This window comes from Ascidia mentula, chromosome 8 (genome assembly GCF_947561715.1).
Source record: "Ascidia mentula chromosome 8, kaAscMent1.1, whole genome shotgun sequence".
NCBI classification, from domain to species: Eukaryota; Metazoa; Chordata; class Ascidiacea; order Phlebobranchia; family Ascidiidae; genus Ascidia; species Ascidia mentula.
The window spans coordinates 1481740-1502487 of NC_138573.1; the positions used below are offsets into that span (position 1 = coordinate 1481740).

A 20748-nucleotide genomic window follows, 5' to 3' on the forward strand; every position below is an offset into this window, starting at 1 on the left:
TCGTGCGATGCTATTGGTTGGTTTTCCGCATGACTTGTTGATGTGGTAGATCTGAGACTGTTTAAAAACATGTTCGTGTTTTTCGTGCAAATTTACAGTTACTGTCAAACTAGTATTTTTTCCGCCAATAAAATACATACGCTATATTTTGATTAGTCATTTTCAATATAAATCAATAATTTCACGACCCGAGTGGAAAATAATTTCCCGCGCTTTCAGAAATTACCCTGTTTTGTTACTCAGCGAGTGTTTTGCATAAAGAGTCAAAAAGAAATTTTGAATGTATTCGGCATTTCCACGTGTAATATATTGCGACTAAACCATTACGGTGATAAATCTGTTAGTGTGTTATGTATTAATGTGTGTTAGAGTAATATATGTTAGAATTTAATTGATTTTATGTCAAAAGCAACTTTGTTTTGGTATCTTAGCTTCAAGATGGCTTCCAATACGTGTTTGCATGATATGTTTCTTACTGCTGCCCAAAAATTTACCAGAAATTTGGCAGTGGAATTTTATGAAGAAGGTGCTCCTGTTCAATCATTAATGTACAAAGATGTTCTGGATATTGCAACATGTATTTCTAATTACCTAACCAATGATTGCACATTAGAGCCCAATATCTTGGGTCTGTTTATGGGGTCTTGTCTGGAAATGCCTTCATTGGTTCTTGGTATTCTGATGTCTGGTCGTTGCTTTGCACCTATTAATACAAGCTCACCTTCATTAGTCATCACAAACTTCATTAAACATACAAATTTAAAGTACATTTTAACAAATGAGGCAAACATGGAGACTTTTTCTGCAATCTGTTTGGAAAATGAGATGAGTTTTGAACAAAGACATCTTCCAGTCAATACAAGCAAGTTCAGTCTAAAATTGGTACTTTGTACTATTGAAAAACATGAAGCTGATTATAAGGTGTCTGAAAGTGCAGATGATGGTTGTAAGAGCATTGCTTATGTTCTGGGTACTTCAGGCACTACTGGTCAACCTAAAGTAGTATCAGTGCCTCATTGCAGCATTATACCAAACATTATACATCTACAATCTTTATTTTGTGTTTCTGCTGATGACAAAATATCCATGCTCTCACCTTTAACCTTTGACCCAAGCTTGGTTGAAATGTTTCTGGCCTTAACATCAGGTGCATCCTTAATTTTATTTTCTTGGTCGATCAAGGTAAAGCCCAGTATTCTGTTGCAAACGCTTTTTAATGTTGCACATGTTACTGTGATGCAAGCTACACCATCCCTGCTGTCACAATTTAATGAGGCTGATCTTCAAAATACAATGTTCTCTCTGACATCAAGTTTAAAAGTTTTGTCTATAGGAGGAGAAAGGTGCCCAACTTACAAAACTATCAAAGGTTGGATCAATCCGAAAGTTATCCAACCAACTTTCCGAGTGTTTAATCTCTATGGTATCACAGAAGTTTCTGTGTGGGCAACATGCTTCGAACTGCCAGAAGAAAAAATTATGCATGGTTCTGATGATAACATTTCCATGGGACAACCTCTATTGGAAACATCTGTTGCATTAGTGTCTGTGGATAGAAGCAGGGTCCTGTGTATAATAGACATGGTTAATGATATTAACAGTGTAACCTGCCAAAAGATTTGCTTGGAACCTGGAGACATTAATAAAATCTCAAATTGCATTGAGGGTTTTGTTTGGTTAGGCAGTAAGTCACGGATATGTAAAATAGCATCTGGAAATTTAAACAAACCTCTTGCATTAAAAAAAACCTTCAATAAATTCAAGGGGGCTGAACAGCTGCCTAAAGGCATGGTTTTTAGGCAAACTGGTGACAAAGCCTGTTTGTGTGTGAGTGGTGATGGTTCAAAACTTGATGGCACTCAGTTTTATTATGTAGGTAGGAGTGATTTTCAAATTAAGCGGAATGGAAAGCGAATGAACATTTTGCATGTCAAAAGCATCCTGGAAAAGCACAACTCTGTACATGTTGTCCACGTAACACAAATTCATGACAGGGTTTTACGAACTAGTAGCAACAACCCTCTCCTTGTTGCCTTTATTGTGATAAAGGAATTTTCTTTGAAAGATGCAAAATCTGCCATTCATTCCATTGAAAGTTATGCCCCAAAATGTTTAGACAGTCACTGTGTACCAGACAAATTTGTCCATATCAGTCAAATACCTATGACAGCTCATGGAAAAGTTGATGAAACAGTTTTGCTGGATATCTTGCAATCAAGAGTCACTACAAAAGAGGGTGTTTGTTTTCATGGTGAAAATGGCCAGTTTGACACAGCTGCTGTAAAATTGAAGCTGATTCATTGTTGGAATAAATGTTTGCAGAGAACACAAGACAAAAATAATCTTGACTTTGAGCAAATATATTCTGAAACCATGTCACAAAACTTTATCAAACTCGGTGGCAATTCCTTTCTGGCTGTGAAGTTCGTCAACCTCATTGGAAACTTGCTTCCTGTTAATCTAAAACTGCCCAACTTACTTAACATTCTTTTGCAAAAAACTTTTCTTGATGTTTGCTTCTATGTCTTGGATGCATTTGTGCAAAACAATGACACTAAATCTTTAAAAAGGAAAAGCACACAAAATATTTGTAACACTGTCTCCAAAAAACTTCCGACAGTTTCTAAAAAAGAAACCAGTGCTATCACAATAACTAGAGGAGGAAAAAATCCCACAATGTTACCACATGATGAAATGGCAACATGTAGTGATGCACCGAAGTTAGAATTGGTCAACAGTTGGCTTTACAACACTGGAAAGTGCATAGATGCTTCTCCACTTGTGGTATTGTCACCAGATCCTGGGAAGGGGAAAATTATAATAGGTATGTGGAAGTAATCGCGTCATGATAAATTTCAAATGTGTATATTAGCATATCAGTAGTGGTCAAATTAAAGTAAATGTTGTATTGCAAAGAACTATAATTTATAATTATGGATCTGTTAAAGTATATAAACACTAATCTACTGGTACAAACATATCCTGTAAAGCTGTCAATCATGCACGATATTGCAGTATTTAATGTAACGTTGAATATCAATGACAACCAGCTCAACAGAAGGTTTTGAGAACACACCTTGTTGGGTGAAATATATTGTCCTGAAAACTTCTCTTAGCTGTCTGTTTGATTAATGTTTAAACCTTACCCAGAAATACAGCTTACAGCTAACAATCGTTTGATTGGAATGCAGGATCACATTCTCACCAACTTGCTTGCTTGGAAATGTCCAGTGGAGATTTGGAATGGAAACTAAAGCTTGGTGATCGCATTGAGTCTTCTGCATGTCTTACTCCTTGTGACCAGTTCGTCGCAGTGGGATGTTATGATACTTTTGTTTATTTTGTTTCATTGGCCACTGGGGAGGTAAGCAATATGAATAGTGTTGAAAAACTTATATCAGTGAAGTTATTTTGTTATGCTGCCAATGGACAGTTTTTTTGTGTTTTCCAATTTTGTTTGTCAAGAAATTTGTTGCACAAACTTATCTTTTTTTGTGGTGCTACGGAATTTTTTTTAAGGTTGCATGGAAATTTAAAACTGGAGCAGAGGTGAAAAGTTCGCCATGTCCTGGTTCCGAAGACACATCAGAAGTGTTTGTTGGCTCACATGATGGCAACATCTACTGTGTTGAAGTACAGGTAAGTCAACAAGTTTGCAGGATTTAATGACTTTAATTCTTTGTGTCTTTTGTAAGGAAAAAAAGTTAAAGTGGAAATATTCATGTGGGTCTGCATCTGTCTTTTCATCTCCTTGTTATGTTTCTCCTTTAATGATACAAGTAAGTTTCTCTTAAAAGATTTCGATGTTACTGTCATCTTAATTATAACTGGCAATCTAAATACAAGTCTTACACTATTACTGCTTACATTTCTTGTATCAGTGGAAATTAAAGTTTATGTAAGGAAAGTCATTTTCCTTTCTGCTCAAACGATACGATACGTTGTGTCTTGTACTTGTTGCGTTTCAGGGACTTACCCATGACATGGTTTTCGCTTGCTCGCTGTCTGGTCAAGTTGTGTGTTTGGATCCCAGCACAGGATCGAAAAGGTGAGAAAATACACAGGTCGACGTGGGGCCGCGTCTCCCCAGTTTTTACCAGCACTGGAAATGACCTGTATGACGTCATAGGTGGGAAGTGGACATGGGGAAGCCGGTATTCTCATCGCCGACTGCCACGGAAACGGGTGTGTGTGCGGGGTGTGTCGACTGCAAGATGTACATGTTATCCCACGTCGATGGATCGGTGGTAAGTGCACGTTGCTCTTACGAATGCAACGTTTGATGACGAGTTTTCCCGACTATGCAAATAAACAACGTAATAGTGATTTCCGAAATAAATTGCAACAGAATTTCCAACTCGTTTTATGCCTAATTGAAGCCAGCATCAGTTAAGTTTTGCACTAATAAAGGCATCTGTTTTTAAGATTAGAAACCAAATTTCGCCCATCGAAATACACTGTGCTCACTTTTGATGGTGGGTTTCCCACTGCAGTATGATAATAAGTTATATATTTTTCATTAATATATTTTATGTCACTTGGAACTTTTATGGGATAATTAACTGCAAATACTCCTAACAGATGTGGACTTTCAACACACAGCAGCCGATATTCTCATCACCCGCTGTCAGTCACTGCCACAAAAGTAACCAAACATTGATTTATTTCGGGTCGCACGATGGATATACTTACTGTCTCGAATCGAGAGATGGTAAAGAGATATGGAAGTATCGTCCTGGTGATTGTGACGTTATATCTCCCGTTTACTCCACCCCATTCCCGTTTGAATTCGCTTCAATTCGTACAGATGGAGTCAAATCGGTTTGTTGATGTTTATGTTTTGACGTGACGTTTTCAAAAACTTTTTTCTCTGCTTTATTCGTGAACCAAGATGTTTTGGGGAAAAGTGGGCGCGGCAGCGTAACGAAAAAGCATTTAAAGAACCTTTGTCACTGTTAAACAACTTTAACTGTTAACACATCCACATAGTAAATTGTGGCTTTTGGGTTTAAATGATAATGGAATAATGATTTATTCATATTGTATAGAAGTCCTGTTGTCATTGCAATTTCGTGTATGATGTTTGAGCTGAAATTCGTGTCATTTTTTAATTTAGTTACGTGATAAAACACATGGCTGGTGCAGGTGCTTAAATTTCCGTATTAAACGATTTTATTATTTGCTATGTAGGCCTCGTGCTTGCTCGCTACTGCCTCTACCGACGGCACTATTTCAATTCTTGATGCCAACACTGGACGCAAGGTGGCGCACAAGCGTCTCCCCGGTGACATATTTTCGTCACCTGTGGTTGTGAATTACCCGGAAAGTGCGAAACAAGCCAGTCAAGCCAATACATGCGGGACTACTTTGTTGGCGATCGGTTGCCGGGACGACCGCCTGTACAACATCACCATACGTGAGGCAAGTTACGCCTATATTAGGATTTAATACGAAAGAACCCTTATTAAGAACTGTTTCGTATTTTATTGATAAATCGTTTCCAGCCTAGTGTTTTTTCGCTTCTTTTGTTTAAATGATCGCAGTTTTCCTAAGTGTGTTTCGGGTGCAGCGAGGTAGATTTGAAGCTAAACCATAGTCTAAAATGTTAGCACAAGTTCCTGAATGTTTTTCAAAATTTCTGCGAAGTTATGAACACTGTGCTACCAATACGCTCGATAACATCTACAAAAGTTGTTTAGCTGCCAGAGTCTTCTGCAGAAATTGCTATTATAATCCGCCGGGGCGTTTTAAAACCAAAGATTGTTCAAGCAGAATCGATTCCTTGGCCTAGCAGGATTGACGTGGGGTCGATGTGTCAAACTGCTAGGCTATGTGAGTCGAGATAAAGTGAACTCAAAACCCCTTTCAGGAAGAGAAAAGTTCTCATGGATAATGATGTTAATATATGTGTAAAGGTATTGTGGCGTATGTGCAAAAAAAAAAAAAAAAAAAGCTGCAGACAGGGTGTGTACACGCACTGTTTCGACCTGTAAGGTCTCATCAGTGCAGCTGTTGAGTGGCACTGTGCTAGCTTTTACACTAGCAGGCACACTAGTCTCCACTTTGTGGTACCTTTCGGTCAACGTCGATCTGCAGGGTACCCTATACTAGGTACCGAACAACGGTATTGTGGCGTTTAGTTGCATTCCCAACGTTAAAATATTGGGGTCCATATTGAGCAGTCTATGTTCTTCTGAATTGCCAACTATAATTATTTTAGCTAAGTATGATTTGGTGATATTCCAGGTAATTAGACAGCACGCTTTGCAAAATCGATTTCGTTTAGCCGACGTATTAAGCCTGGATCTCTTGATTGCGATGTTTGAGTTCCAGCCCCTGGGAGCCACGTGTACTGATTGCAGTATATTAAGTGTACGGAGCTCCATGTGGGAATTGGGCACTTGTACGAAATCCTCTTGTGGGCACAGAGGAGTTTAGTAATGAACAGTTGCAAAGGACGGCAGTGTTTTGTTTGGTTTCATCAAGGTTGCGTGAGAACGAACGTCAGCAGCTCATCAGGTTTCTCAGTAAAATATACAGCCTTAGTTATACAAGGTTGTGTTAAAATGTTGTTTCAGTTTTCAGTATTAGCCTGTAGTGTTGTGGTTATCATGATGAACACTTATAATATAGGATCGTATGGTGCTTGTATAAAGGATGAAGGTGAGTGGTTGGTCTTGAAGCTGCTTCTTACATTGCATTATTACGTAACCAATGACGTAGTGACTAGTATTTGACGTGTGTGTTGAAACCAGGGCGAACTGTGCATGATTGTGAATCGTTCAAGGGGGTTTTGCGTCTTTTTATTCAAATAGGTAACCTTTAATAGGACGAGATGATCTTCAGGCAAACACGTGGTTTATTGTTGAGAAGAAATGTGAGGTGATGTGTACAAAACGTCGACGTGAAATTTGATCAAACAATAAGTGAAGTAAAATGCCCTTACTTTCCCACTTTAGATCCCTATTTAACGTTCCCAATGATAAAACTTTTAATAAACCCATAAATCGCCGAAATGAAGTCGGTGGTTCCATGAACAACAATGAATCACGAACATGAGACAATGGAACTTCGATCGCGAGTTTTCCGCTTTTCACAACGTTCCTCGGTCACCTCGTTAAGTTGTTTAAACAGTCTGAAAACAACGTGCGGAGTGGTTTATACGGGGAGTGTCGCCTTGTTGCGTCAGCCGTAGATCAAGGATTGTTATACACAAGTCGGAGCCTTGCCAGATGCCTGCTTGTGATTTTTGTGGCGCCCTGAATCAGACTCGAGTCCTTGTCGCCTTTCTGTGCGATACATAAATTTAGCTTTTCGTTTTATGGTTAATGTACAGGTTGGAATGTTTTGTTTTTTGTTTACAAGTTCAAATCTTCATCCAATCACAAACAACTACATCTTTCTGTTGCTCTATGAAAGTTTTATTGTTGGAATAAAGGGAAAGAAAGCTCTATTGTGATAACAATGGCTTTTCGAATTACTATGGTCGGATCATAATGACCCTACGGCCTGTCCATTGTTGTTGTGGCTTTGACGTAATATCCGCATTACTGAAGACAGTTGACGTAACAAATTGGTCGCAATTTCGTATGCGATGGCATCGTATCCATGCAAGCGCTCGAAGTGTTTCGATTGTGTAAAAAAATCCAGCGTCTTCTTCTATTCTTGAACGATTTTCTACTGATGATGGAACGTGGTTGACGTAATCGGCATCTATCAAGTTTATTGTGTCCTTATATGTGTATTTAACGGCGTGCGAATGGTTACTGGTTGCTGAAAATACAGAACGTGAGTCAGAGGGGCTGGTCCCAGCACGCCTGTTAAGAAGATTAAAGGACGCGGATACTCCACTTATTTCACTATAAACAAATCACCCAACCACCTGTTTTTACCTCAGCACAAAGATCGACTGACTGTCTTACAAACACCACAATGTAAACACCGTAGTTTGTATCGGAGAGGCAATTTCTGCATCCGGTTTTTAAACGCTTTGAGGGCATGTTTGATGTTCATTATGTTGTGACAGCCGGGTTACGTGATATTGGATTATTCACGTCGTTACGATGCGGATTAGCAGTTAGGCACGAGAAGAGTGCCATTAAAGAAGGTTTGAAGCACCTCTCCATGCTCTTGAAAGCAGACCGGTGTCGGCCCGGCCAGAAATTCCTGATGCATATTGTGGGAAGACTGCACGCAGATTAAACAATAGAGAGCATGCGTTGGAGTTGTGGAGAATATTTGTGGCCATTTTCGCAGAAGCAGTTTGATGTAGCAGCTTGCGGACGCTCTGTGGTTATCCGGGGTGGTATGAAAACCAAGCTGTGTTGGGTAGAAAGCCAGTTCCAGCTCAATTTTAGCGGTAAGACAGTTGTGGTTTGGGTGGCCTTTAAACCAGCATGTGACATCTGCGGGTTCTGGTACAGCAGAGGTTGTTTCAGTTGTGTTCGAATGTTCAGAGTTGTTTAGCTTTAGTATACAAGTAATTACCAGTCGTTGATGCTACCTTTAGTGCAGAATACAATGTACATGTAATCGTACAAAGCTCACATACAGTTCTAAAATATCCATACAAAGCAAATCCTCGTTCTTTTTATCAGCGATGCTGGTTGCTTCGGTCTATATTTTAATTATACGTGATTGATTGCATTGTACGAGTGTTTGTCAATATCACCCGTCGATATTTAACAGATGTATTCGTCTTGTTTATTCCAGTCCAATGTGAATAATGCATGGAGCTAGCTAGCGCTTGTATAACGACGGTTTACTACATGCCGTTTACCACATCGTTGAATTAATCGCCCAAGCATCCGTTTTTCCAAGCTTCCATTTTGCTCAGTATAAGCAACTGCAGTCGATCTTTGATAAGTGTTTGCCAAAAGAGCTAGTGTGGTCTGCATGATATACTGTACGGTGGTCCTGGTTTTGTGATGCATTAGTATACTGACTGCATAACTAGCAAATCGTTAGCGAAATTTTGCAATTTTCGCTTGGTAAAGTCCCCTATTATTAAAGAACTTTCGTTTATAAAACGCAGTCATTATTTCGGTCTGTACTTCCAGAGGGCATTTTCAACGCCTTTTAAACGTCAGCAGTAATACACAGTAAAAACAATTAGCGTGAAGCAATGCTGAGTTGTCCAGTGTTGTTGTTAAAAGTTTTGTTTTGATCGAAATGCACTTTTGTGCTTTCCCTTTAGCGGGCTGCGGTGCTAATAACCTCGCCACTGTTTTGCGAACGTCTGTTGTTCGTCATGGATGCCTCTCTCCAATAAACAATGAGAGTTCGACTGAGGTTTAGCGGATGCTACTCTCGCTTAACCTGCTGGTGGACTAACTTTAAGTCTAACCTGTTTGAACGAAATAATTAGACTATTAGCAAAACGAATTTTGTAAATTAATTTGTCTGTGAGAAGGGTTTCTCAAACATGTATGAGCCACACTAATTTGAAACGGAATGTACGTTTGTGAGAAAGTCTTGAAATGTTGACAGTTCTGCTTGTTTTGGTACAACCAGGTTTGATAGCATGTGTGTTAAATGCAGTTCCGCTGTATTTAAGTTCAATTTTGTTTCTGTAAGTTTGTCGTTTTTGAATGTTTCGAAATCGTTATCCACCCACTTAAAGCTGATATCACGCAATTGTCTTTTTATCTACAGATGTCCGACGAGCATCAAGTAGAGGAGTGATATATAACTCATTATCGGCCGTTCCCTCTGATATTTGCCACCTCCCCTCGCCACAAATTGGAATTTCGAGCTTTGAGGCTCACTCTTAAACTTGACCGCCGAATACAACAGACCTGACTCACAGCTTTTATCAAGTCTTGTCTGCAAACCTCGAGTGTTGAATACCACGAACTCACACCCTCGTCTGCGAATAGCAAGACTTCGAAACTGTGCTGCAACTTGCAGAGGACGAGGCAATGCAACGCCAGCATTCACTAAACCTGATCAATCCCTTTTCATCCACCGGTTGTCTTGGCAACTTGCGACGTACAGTTTCGGCTGGAGGATTCAACGGAGAAGATGATGATGACGCGTATCAAATGTGAGTAAATATATTTCTATGTTCATCGATTTTTTGTCTCGTATGAAAAGTGGGTTTGAGGTCTAACCTTAATCGTGTGTCCGGATTCGGTGCCGTGGGCCATGTTTTGTGTGGTCGTTTTCAAATAACATAAACAGCTAATTCCTTGTAATCAGGACTGCTCTTCTGGCATAAATTAACGTACTTTATTCTTCCTACGTTTCGTATGCCATTTTGTGCTTCTGTGGTTTACGTTGGAATTGTTAAAGTGACGTAAACCCTGACAAAGTCTTGCTGTATGGCTGACGAGACGACGGAAGAATAAAGTACGTTAATTTATGCCTAGCAGAGCAATCCTGCAAATCCATTAATTAGTATAGTGCCTGGCAGCAAAAGTAGCACAATAGGTATTTCCTTGTTAAGAGTAACAAACGCTTGGACATTATGCTATAGTTATTGGTAATAGCTGGACGAGCCATTATATTATCTATAAAATAGAAGTATTGCAAGGGGTCCGCGCGTCTTGATTCACCCTGCTGTCCTTTCGATACCGTATGTGGTTTAAATGACTCGGCTTTAGTGGAAATTACTGGGATATGTTAAGGATGTGTCGGTTGTTCATTACATCAACATGTTCACTCGATAACGCGAACCCCGTGATCACTTCCTCCAGCCCAAAGGAGAAAACACACACGTTTGTGTCCAGGAATTTTCCTGGATATTTTGTTTCTCCATTTTCTCAAATGCTTTCTATTAAGGTTTTTTGCTTCGAGTGCTCTTACAAAAAAATGCGGATTTACTAAAACTGTCACAACATTTGTATTTGGCTGAGGTGGGAGTTTTGGTTCTGTGTGATCATTTCGACTCAAACAACCACATTGTAATACCAGTGAAATTAAAGCAAGAAAGTTTAAATGCAAACTTCCCTGGTTTACTGAAAGCAGTTTAGCATAAGTTCGTTATTTTTAATAGCGTTCCTTTTAAAGGTTAGTTAATCATTGGTTAGTTTTACTTTTCAAAACTTATGTGGGAATTGAATATTACGCCAACAACGAGTTCAACAGTTCATGTTTCTTGATTGATTACGGGCTTGTTTCGATTGTTGAAACGCTTTGTGATGTGCATTTTTTTCCTTTTCACTTTCCGCTTGGTGGAGCTATGCAGGTTGTTTACCGGTCGTCACTCGACGAACCCAAAAGGCAGGGAAGTGTGGGCTTGGCCGGACAGAATAGTTGTTGTTGTTTGGGTTCGTGTAAGCTAATTACCACCGGCTAGTTTTCACTATGTTGAAAGCAAGCATCTACCACAAGTCAGGTTGCGCTAAGAAGTAAACATCTTAGTGGTTTCTGGGACAGTAGGAATATACGTCTTGTGTCAGTAAACCTAATAAACAACAGCCACCCTTTTCTGTGCCCGTCTAACTCGGGGTGATTGAGTACCTGGTTTTTATTAGAAGTAGACCACAAAGTGGTTGATGTTTCAAACCAGTGCAGTCATCATTGTGTATGCGTGTTGTGGGGCTGCACACGATGTATCAGTATCATTTCTTACGGCAATAAAGACAATTAAAAGAAGTCCTCGGGGGCTTAATAAGAATAGAAGTGTTTGTGGCGACAATTTAAAACCGGAGTAGGGCGCAGTTGATTGAAAAGCCGAGGGAGTGTTTGTGGTTAACCTCTACATGCGATTGTTGCCAAAACTGTGGAAACCGCATCATGGGAAAAACTTTCCATCTCACCACCGATCGAGAGAAAATCATGCCGCGCTCAAATTGAAATCGAACCCATCGGAGTTCTGTTACATTTCGTCGAACAGGTCGACGCACAAAGCTGGGGTGTGGTTGGGATCGTAAAGCAAGTGTTCGTAACACCGCTGGCACGCGCGGGTCGTTCTAAACCGCTCTGTTTTTAATTGCGTCATCAACTTTGTGTGTTATGCGTAATCGCGTCGTCGTGGTTGTCGCAGCTTCAGAGTAGAGCGGAAGCATTTGAACGGATCGTAACTCTTCTCATCTTAAGTATAATTTCCGTGTCTGGCCTTCTTGCCTCTCTGCTGTTCCAAAAAGGGAAACAGCGGTTGCAAGGCCCAGCATCAGGCACGAGGAAAGAGCAACGTCAGTTAATCTTGTTGAGGGACCTCTGTTACTGTCAGAATTTCTAAGAGAGCGCTTGTGGGCCGAGATATCGATTCGAGTTTTTGTCTGTTGTTTACAAAATCTCGTCTGGGAAGTAATTTATGGCGGCCGCTTCGCGCTGGCGTATCAAATCGCTGACTGGAGTAATTACAAGAAACAAAGACACAATGATCGCATTCAGCATATTGAGCGAAAGTAGGTTCCAGGCATCATGAGATTGTTCGCTGGGTACATCATAGAGTCAGTAGCTCTTTTCGACTTCCGCTCGTGCCATGACACTCTGGACCGCTTATTTGCATTCCCCCCGTCTAGGCTACTGTATAATGCGTGTGAGGCTTGTCGCACAGACACAACAGCAGCTTGTGCCAGAACAGGTCTCTGATCCACAGATAAGAAGGCCAGTTTTCGATTCTTCATGCGAGACTATTGTTTTTGAGCGATTTATTTAAAGTTAACCCCGGTCGTTATTGTGATAGCGAAACAGGACAGGGTTGAAAACCAAGGTGACTTTTGCTTTGAGTTTGTGTGAAGGTTGGTGCATTGTGTAGTGGAAATACAGTTAAATTCAAAGTATGCACAACCGTATTATTGTCTGTTGTCGGTGAAATAAGCTTTAAAGTGTGAAGTATGTCTGAAGTGCTTGACAAACTAAAAAAACTTCATGCGTTTGACCGCACGCGTAAAGTCCTTTTGCAGTTTCACTCCTTACGTAGAATTGGTAAGTTCCGAGAGTCACTTCTTAATATAGTTAATTTCGCTGTGTTTGTGCGATGCGTTTAAGCAGCACCGGAACCGAACAAAGCATTTCGATGCATGTTCTGACTCCCACACTTCCAGTCAAGGCAATCAGCATGCCCCGCACCAATCGATCAGACACGCGGTCGTGACGTTGCTCTCGATCGATGCAACACTGGTGTCGAGCCATCGTTCTTATTCAGCAGTGCGCCCAGTCACGTTAGGAAAGCCAGAGAACTCGGGATACCGCAATTCCCATGTCGAATCATGAATTCCGTGATGGCAGACACGGTGTGAAGAAATTTGATGAATTTTTGCCCGTGTTCGTCTGAGAATGCGACTCGTTTTCCCCAGAGTAAGTCTGTTCGATCGGAACTGGACACAGGCGATCCCATTCCACGAGCAGAATTTGTGGAAAAACTAACTTCTTTTACAACTAGTGCAATAGCCGCGAACAGGCTCTGGTTGTCTTTGAAAAAATACAATAGTTCCCCTTTAAAATATTGATATGAGGCAATACTGTGTATGACGTATGAAGCGTCTTGCCCTCCAAGGTGAACTCACGCAGCCTACCTCTCCCCGTCATGGAATTTTGTTTTGGTAACCAATGACGTAGTCAACGCGTCACAAACACTTGGTATTTTCGCCATAAGAAGGAAAACAATCGAGCGTTTTGATCAACTTTTAAACTGAGCGTGTTTAGAAGTGAGATTGGCAACAAGCAGTATTCCAGTGGTACCGCAGCTGATTTTAATTTGACCTTTTTTTGTACAAGTAGACTTGAAATTACAGTCACTGACTGTGATCAAGTAAAAACGAACAACTTTACCCTTACCCCATCACAGCTTGCATGTAACAAACTTGGGCGTTTTGATTTGAGGAAAACATGATATTTTCGGTTCAGTAATGACCTGGAAACGCTATCAGCAGTGGGATAAGTTGCCCTCTGTTATTCAGTTCAGGCCAACGATAATTGATACAAATGATACTTAAGATAACTTGCAATAATGGGGAGGATCTTCAGTGTACATGCGATCATGTGGATTGTTTGTTGTGGTTCACTTTCCATAATGCGCAGTGATTTGAAGCAGCGAGATCCCCGCTGTGTTGTGGGACATGTTCAATGGCGCGTACCACAGTTATTCGCATAGTGAGCCGTGCCATTGTTTACTGCCAGATCTGGGAATTGGCAACAACAGGCTGCCTGATTGTTATAATGTCACTAATGTGGCCATTAGTGTTTTGTAGTGTGGACAGCCAGTACAGTACAGTTTTTTGTGACTAATTTGCTACAGTTAATACAGAAGTTATGGAACATCAGATGTCACCAAATCTTACAGTTGTAAACGCCAAAGCAAAGCAATAGTGTTGAGTGACATGACTTGATGAAACTATAGTGTGCTGGTGTTATTGAGGCTGGATGTAATCATAATGTCAGCTTCCCTGCCGGATATGTTACGCTGAGTGCCGCAAACTTATCTCGCGTCCCGACTGTTCAGAGTTCACTTTGCGCCATTTCCCTTTATAGGTTTTATGTCTGAATCGTGAGAGATCGCCGCCGAAATCGCGCGCGTTTCAGGAATTTTCGAACCAATGAACAAAACGTTACTGGCATCATGTGAGCGCTCAACGCAATGTCGCGATCATATTTGGAAAAGACAACTTACTCGCCAGCACGCCGATGTTATGCGACCTTAAAATACACCCTGACGTTCTTCATGCCCAGCTGTCTGAATGGCTGGTCACTGCGGTTCCCCACTCCACGTAATAAGCTATGAGGTGGGCAGCGCTTTGTTTGTGCTCCTTGTGCGTGGGTCAGGTTACTTCGCAAAGCAGGGCACCAGGTCTGTGCCTATAGCAGTTATTTTTGTGTCAACCACTTCCGTTTTTTGGATAAGCGATTACCAGGCTAGCTGCTGACTTGGTCGTTTGAATGGCAAACGCGGAAGAAGTTTATCTAACCTCAGGTGTTCGTTATATTTAGGACCTAGCGTGTAGTCAACAGCGGTTGGGAGTTTGTATATAAATGGCGGTTTGCACTGGGCCGCCTTCCACTGGTATGGATACAACGACTCGAAACGACAACAGCAATTTACTGGAAGACTTGATGTCTGAGTTTGATCGAAAGAAATCCTTCAGCGGACAATTGGAGGCTGACGAGGAATTAGACGAGAATTCGAACCAAACCAATGGGGATTCTGATCTGATTCTTAGCGACGCTGACGCAAAAGGTGCGGCCGAATTCGCAGTTTATTGCAAAAACTTGGGCAGACCGCGTTCGCCGCCACCCAAACCGAAGCGAAACAAATCACGCAACATGACCAGTTCCACTGATTCATCGACAGACAGACCGAGTAGCATCAGTTCCGAGCTGCAGGAAATAATTGAATCAGCATTTGGCAACGAGCGCGCCGGCGACGAGCCTCCAAACAACAGCAGTTTGATTCGACTGGAAATGCCAGCCCAGCACAAAAATCTACCAAGTACGCCCTACCCTACGCCCGAACACGACTTAACCGAGCCTGATTACGATGCACGTGCGAGGGGCGTTTCAGCCCCTGTCCACAGAACTCCTGTGTTCCACGATGGCTCCGTAACCCCAGGTCGCAGCGCCTCCTTCGATTCCATGGCGTTTATTGACGACGAGGACGCCGAGAGTTACGGAGATGAACGACACGATACGATAGCCCGAAAATCGCTCAACCCCCCAGCCTTTGACACTATATCGTTTAACAGTGCGTTGTCGGACTCAATGGATTGGACTCCAGACGACTTTCTGTCTGAAGATATGATGGGTAACCCGGAAACTGCGTCAATCGTGTCGTTCTCACTCACCCCTAGCACTTCACCGGTCGGGGGCGGGACAAAGGATTCCAAGACGAGACGCAAGGAGATGTTAAGGAAACATATCTCCAAGGCAGTGGCGCAGAAGGAGAAGATGGGAGCGTTGTTCGATGTGGCTGCAGGGAATGCGAGCGACCAGCTGAAGAAGATCAAGCGGATCAGAAGCGTTCGATTCCCTGGAGCCAAATCACGTCACGGAAAAAGCGACAAGTAAGTTCCAGATAGTGGTCGGGGGGATTTTTTTGTTGGATAATTTGGTTTGCCAAAAGAGGGGTCATCTGCGTTCGTTGTAGAGAACGGTCCGATTTATTTCCCTGTTCTTAATTTTGTGGGGAGTAGAGCGATGTCAGTTAACCAGGACTTAACAATTCAGTTTGTAAGATTTACTCTATGTTTGTCATGTTATGAGAATTCGTTGTGTTTATAAATACTGAAACCATAGGGCAGAAAAATCCGGTGTATATTTGAGAAAAGGTGTAAGCCGTAACCGCTGTGTTTAAACCGGTGTTCCATGTGGTTCAAAACCACAAACAGACGCTCCTTGTACGATGCAACCCACAGAACATTGTGATCGCGGGTTTGTGGGTAGACACGTTGTGTTGGGGTGTGACATTTAAATCGTGGTTGGGTGTTAGCGAAGACCTTGAAACCACTTTCAACCCATTGTATTTCGGCGAAGACTTGCGCAATAATTCCTAGAAAGTCTGTTGGTGTGGAATGGATGACCTTGAGTGACATAATACGACTCGTGGTCTATCCTTTCCGTTGTTTCGTCGAAACTGACGACCCGAACTGTTTGGTTCCTCATTGGTCGATGTCCTGGCTCGTTTCCGGGTTTACTCAGTAATTCCCACCGAGGTTTGCTTCCACACTCAGTTGGTAACGATGAAATGCGGACTCGTTGCCCTTTTAACTGTGAACTTGCTGCTATTTCTTAATACTGCGTAATTTGCAAGATTAGTTTTTTTTTAATGACAGCAAGATTATCAGCTACCGTGTGCACCAGATTATGTTTAGAATAGATCCAAGTATGTTGAAGTTGTAATTGTTGATCACGTAAATATGTGCTGTTCGAACATGCGAAATGTCGCACAAAGCGTCACTTTCCGGTAGAAATTTGGAACCTGCCACTGCCGAGCTTAGCAAGCAGTAATGCTGCAGTTGAACGCTGTTGAAAACATTAGTCTCGTCTGTGTGCAACAGATTATCATTTGCAAAAGTTGCTCTTATTTATTTTTGGAAGTGACATCAGTAAAGTGTTGACGAATCTTTAGATGAAATAGAATGCGGCCGAATTCGAGTGGTCCTTATTCGACCACATATAAACACTCAGCTAACCGGTCCGTATAATGTCAAGTGTTATTGCTCGCTCTCAATCAACCATGCTTCATCGGTCGTTTCAGGGTCGCTTATCACTAAATTTCAAGTGTTTAAAGCTAAGTCCATGCCTGCGTGCTGTTATGATATATCTGTTGGCTGGAGTGCAAGTTTGTAGCGGTCTTACAAGACAACGTTTATGTGGATTTGTTTCTGCAAGGCAACGGAAATTTGGACTTGCTGAATGAGAAAATACTGCACATTGTAAGTTGAATTATGCCAATTATGTGCGGTTTACACGGCGAGAAAATGTTTCGTTGCAAATAGTGTCTGACATTTTTATTGTTTCTGAAAATCATCTTGTTCTTTGCGATGGTATGTTTGTTTAACCTTGCTTAAAAATGACGTAAGGTGATAATGCTTTTAGCTTCGTAGTAGTTATAAGTATGGTGTGTAATAACCTTGCACAGGTGTGGTTTTAGAATGTACTTGCACTTTTTGTGTTTTGTTGTTCATAAATCGCTCTAAATTAGTTCTAACTCCTCGCGGAACATTTTCGCAGGCCTTCAAATTTGCAAATTAGCAGGTGGCTAAGCGCGGGAAATGTTTTAATCGCATTTGGCTGCAGGACGAACCCACGCTTTACAACTCATCCGTGTGTTGCTGTTAGGTAACATGTTATTCTATATGCATCCGTGACTAGACTGTACGTGGGATGCTGTCCCACTGCTGGGCGATGATGTGGTGGAATGAAGGCCAGAAATGCTGAGTGCTGTGACGCCTGCCTTGCTTTTATTGTTTACTTAATATGACGCACAATTATTGTCGGTTCGCTGGTGAGAGGTTTTTGAGAGATCTCACCACCTTCTCTATTGTGGTCTGTACACTTTGACCAAAATGAACACAGACTTGGTACCCGACATTTTGTGGACCACTAAGCTATACTCAACTTCCTGGAAGGACGAATGTAGTCGGGGTTGCTCTCGCACCGGTGATGATTGCAGCTTCCTTTAATCTCAACCAAACGTGGTCTTCACTATCTAGTCCCCTAGCGAGTTATTATTACGTGAGCCGTCGGCATCCGTTTGACATTTGCCTTGCTGTAATTGCCGTTTGCTTTGTTGTTGGCTTTCTGTGACTGCTTGTGCCACTGTGCGTTGTTAAACACAGTGAACAGTGGAGAGACCATCACATCTCTTCTCCGGTGATAATCTTGCAACAGCGGTGTGTAAACGTCACTTCATAGGGAGCTTACCGTTAAATTGCTAACGGGGTATTGTGTTTCTTTCTGTATTTTGAATAAACCCCCAGCTTGCAGTCCGCAGAACTCGTGCGTCACGGGCAGTTCAGGCTCGGTACCATATTGGGTTACTTTCACCGGAACACAAAGAGTTGTAACCTTGCTTTGAATTGGTTGCCCGCAGGCCAAAATCAGGCTTATTACCGTTTGCAAAATTGCCTGCCAAGCCCGTATTTCGCTTTGAAGGTAATTGGACGCAATAAACCCGATTTAAAGTTTCTTTCGTTCGGTTTAAAATTGTTGACTGCAAATACGTGGGTCGCCATTAAGTTGTAACTTGAGGTCAAGTTACCTTGTTGCCCGCATGCAAACACCAATATGCAATCTTTCATATTTTTGAAAAATGCCACACCGTGAAACTTTACCATAGTATGTTGTAATTACCTCGGACAATCAAGTGCCTACACAGTTTTTGTCCATACAATAGTTTGAACTGCCTTGGTCCGGAAACGTAACATTTTTTACCTCACATCACTGGGCATACGTATTTCTGAGGCAATGTGTAGTGTACCGTATGGCCGTCGTTCACCGACTATTCCTGTGTCCCCTGCTGGTTTTGATATGGTTTGAAGTAGTGGTTCTTAACCAGCTCTAGGGGATGCTTGTCAATTGGAGAATGTGAATTAATGGGTTGGTGTTATAATTACTTAACTAAATATCTGTGTTTGAAAGGGGTCTGAGAACTGGTTAGTGGTTTTTCAAGCGGTGGCGACAAGGTCAAGATTCACTGTAATATCACAGTAAAGATTGCCGTAAACCGGTCTGCGACACGGACTTTTAAACCGTGTTTATGATTGTCATAAACCGATACCAACCATTAACCAGCTCTGATGCGCCTTTTCCCCATTCAAGGGTGAGATTTATCGAATTTTTTACCCTCGTGGATCGCTTTAATCCTTCGGTTGACTCCCAGGCACATTAACTACACTGAAACTTGCTGATATGATTTTATTGGTCGCCATATTACTTTTACCTGCAATGTTGATTTGCACTGAATTGAGCTCCCAAACCCACAGTGATGTCCCGCTGGAAGAAAACGTCGTTCGTGATTTAAAACACAAAGCTCATTAACTATTCATTGGTATGCGACACGAAGACGACGTTTTTGTCGATCGAGTGTTTCTAGGGGGTCGTTGCATCTGCTCTGTTGTGGTTTCTTCTTTTCTTCGTATATTTTTAGCATTTACTCGTGTCTGTTCTTGTAAAGAGGCTGGGAAGCTTATGTCTCAGCTATTCGCATATTGTTTCGGTTACAGGAGCCCAAGTGGGGTCGCTCTGACTGAAAAAACCTTTCGCGGTGCAGAAATTGTAAAACCAAAAAAATGAATTGTGTAACTTGCGTTGCGTACAGATGGCCAACTGTTTCGACCTATAACCAGTGGTGGGATTCAGCCGGTTCGCACCGGTTCTTTGGAACCGTCTTACGAAATTTTATGAGATCAGCGAACCAGTTAGCATTACTGGTTACTGCCAATGGATTTTTGTAACAGAACCGGCTGAAAAATATGACTTATGTGATAGAACCGGCTGACAAAAAAATTTGAATCCTACCACTGCCTATAAGGTCTCATCAGGGCAGCTGGTGTGACTATCAGACGACTTTGCTGACCAAACGGCCAAGCAAAGACTTCCACTTTGTGGTGACTATACAATCACATCCGTTGGGCACCAAACTAGGTGCAACCTTACGGAGAAAACAAGGTGGAAACACTATGGCCAAGCAAAAAAGAAACCAAAAAAGAAGGTTTGTTTTTTCTTTCAAGGTTACCCAATATCCAAAATTAAGAAAAAATCTTCGATTTAAAAAAAAAACATCCGCTGGGTGGGGACAGAGATCGTTGCTTTGCAAGACTGTGGAGCCGATGTTGCTGCGTTCTACAGAGAGCAATATTGTGCCATGGTTTGAGTCACAATGCATCTAACGGTTAACAGGAAGCACTTAGATGTGGGTCCAACGCGCGCTTCGTCGTGCGGTGCAGAATGCCAGCTATAGTAAAGTAGTGCAGCAGTGTCCCCTTTACCTTGCAAGGATCGAAACCGCACTGCTTATTTTCTGCACGTGTTTTTTCACAGTGCGGTAATGCTCCTACGGTGATTAGGTTTAATGGAAAGGGCGAGGCAGCTGATGGTAAAGGGCTCGGTTAAGTTCGTATAAAGGTTTATTGAAAGTGCAAGCCCGCTGAGATTAGGTGAAGATTATGTGGGCTTAAACTGAATGTCACAAGAAGGAAATGGACTGCTTGGAAAAACATTGCGTTTATTTTCTTTGGAGTGTTGCGAGTTCGGTGGTCCTCGTAGAGTTGACTGACTAGTGACTACTACCTGGTTGAACTTAGTTGTGATGTCACAAAAGTTGAAGTTATGTCACAAAAGTTTAGTTAGACCTTTTACTTG

At 41.7% G+C, this 20748-nt stretch overlaps 2 protein-coding genes across 4 annotated transcripts in view; both read left to right on the forward strand.

The window, feature by feature from the left end:
- Nucleotides 1-438: 438 nt before the first annotated feature.
- On the forward strand, nucleotides 439-5596 carry LOC145910722 (beta-alanine-activating enzyme-like). The gene is made up of 9 exons (XM_082997921.1): nucleotides 439-2824; nucleotides 3192-3364; nucleotides 3520-3639; nucleotides 3696-3779; nucleotides 3969-4048; nucleotides 4130-4247; nucleotides 4582-4821; nucleotides 5191-5421; nucleotides 5570-5596. Exons 1-9 carry the CDS (start codon nucleotides 439-441, stop codon nucleotides 5594-5596), a joined length of 3459 nt encoding a protein of 1152 aa, XP_082854047.1.
- A 4071-nt stretch (nucleotides 5597-9667) lies between these two features.
- LOC145912635 (uncharacterized) overlaps nucleotides 9668-20748 on the forward strand; it is a 45517-nt gene continuing 34436 nt past the window's right edge. The window contains exons 1-2 of one of the 3 annotated variants that reach the window (XM_083000173.1): nucleotides 9990-10045; nucleotides 14878-15947. In XM_083000173.1, coding sequence (XP_082856299.1) covers nucleotides 14920-15947 — 1028 coding nt within the window. In that variant the 5' untranslated portion in view covers nucleotides 9990-10045; nucleotides 14878-14919. Of the gene's footprint in view, nucleotides 10046-14877; nucleotides 15948-17212; nucleotides 17319-20748 lie in introns of those variants that run through there. The other 2 variants (XM_083000176.1, XM_083000177.1) reach the window with 2 other exon arrangements.

Excerpts from the sequence above, each read along its gene's own strand:
- LOC145910722 (XM_082997921.1), top strand. The coding sequence starts at position 439 with ATGGCTTCCAATACGTGTTTGCATGATATGTTTCTTACTGCTGCCCAA. Across the intron at positions 4,049-4,129 it reads CCCAGCACAGGATCGAAAAG|GTGGGAAGTGGACATGGGGA; the intron begins GTGAGAAAATAC and ends ATGACGTCATAG. Across the intron at positions 5,422-5,569 it reads ACAACATCACCATACGTGAG|CGAGGTAGATTTGAAGCTAA; the intron begins GCAAGTTACGCC and ends TTTCGGGTGCAG.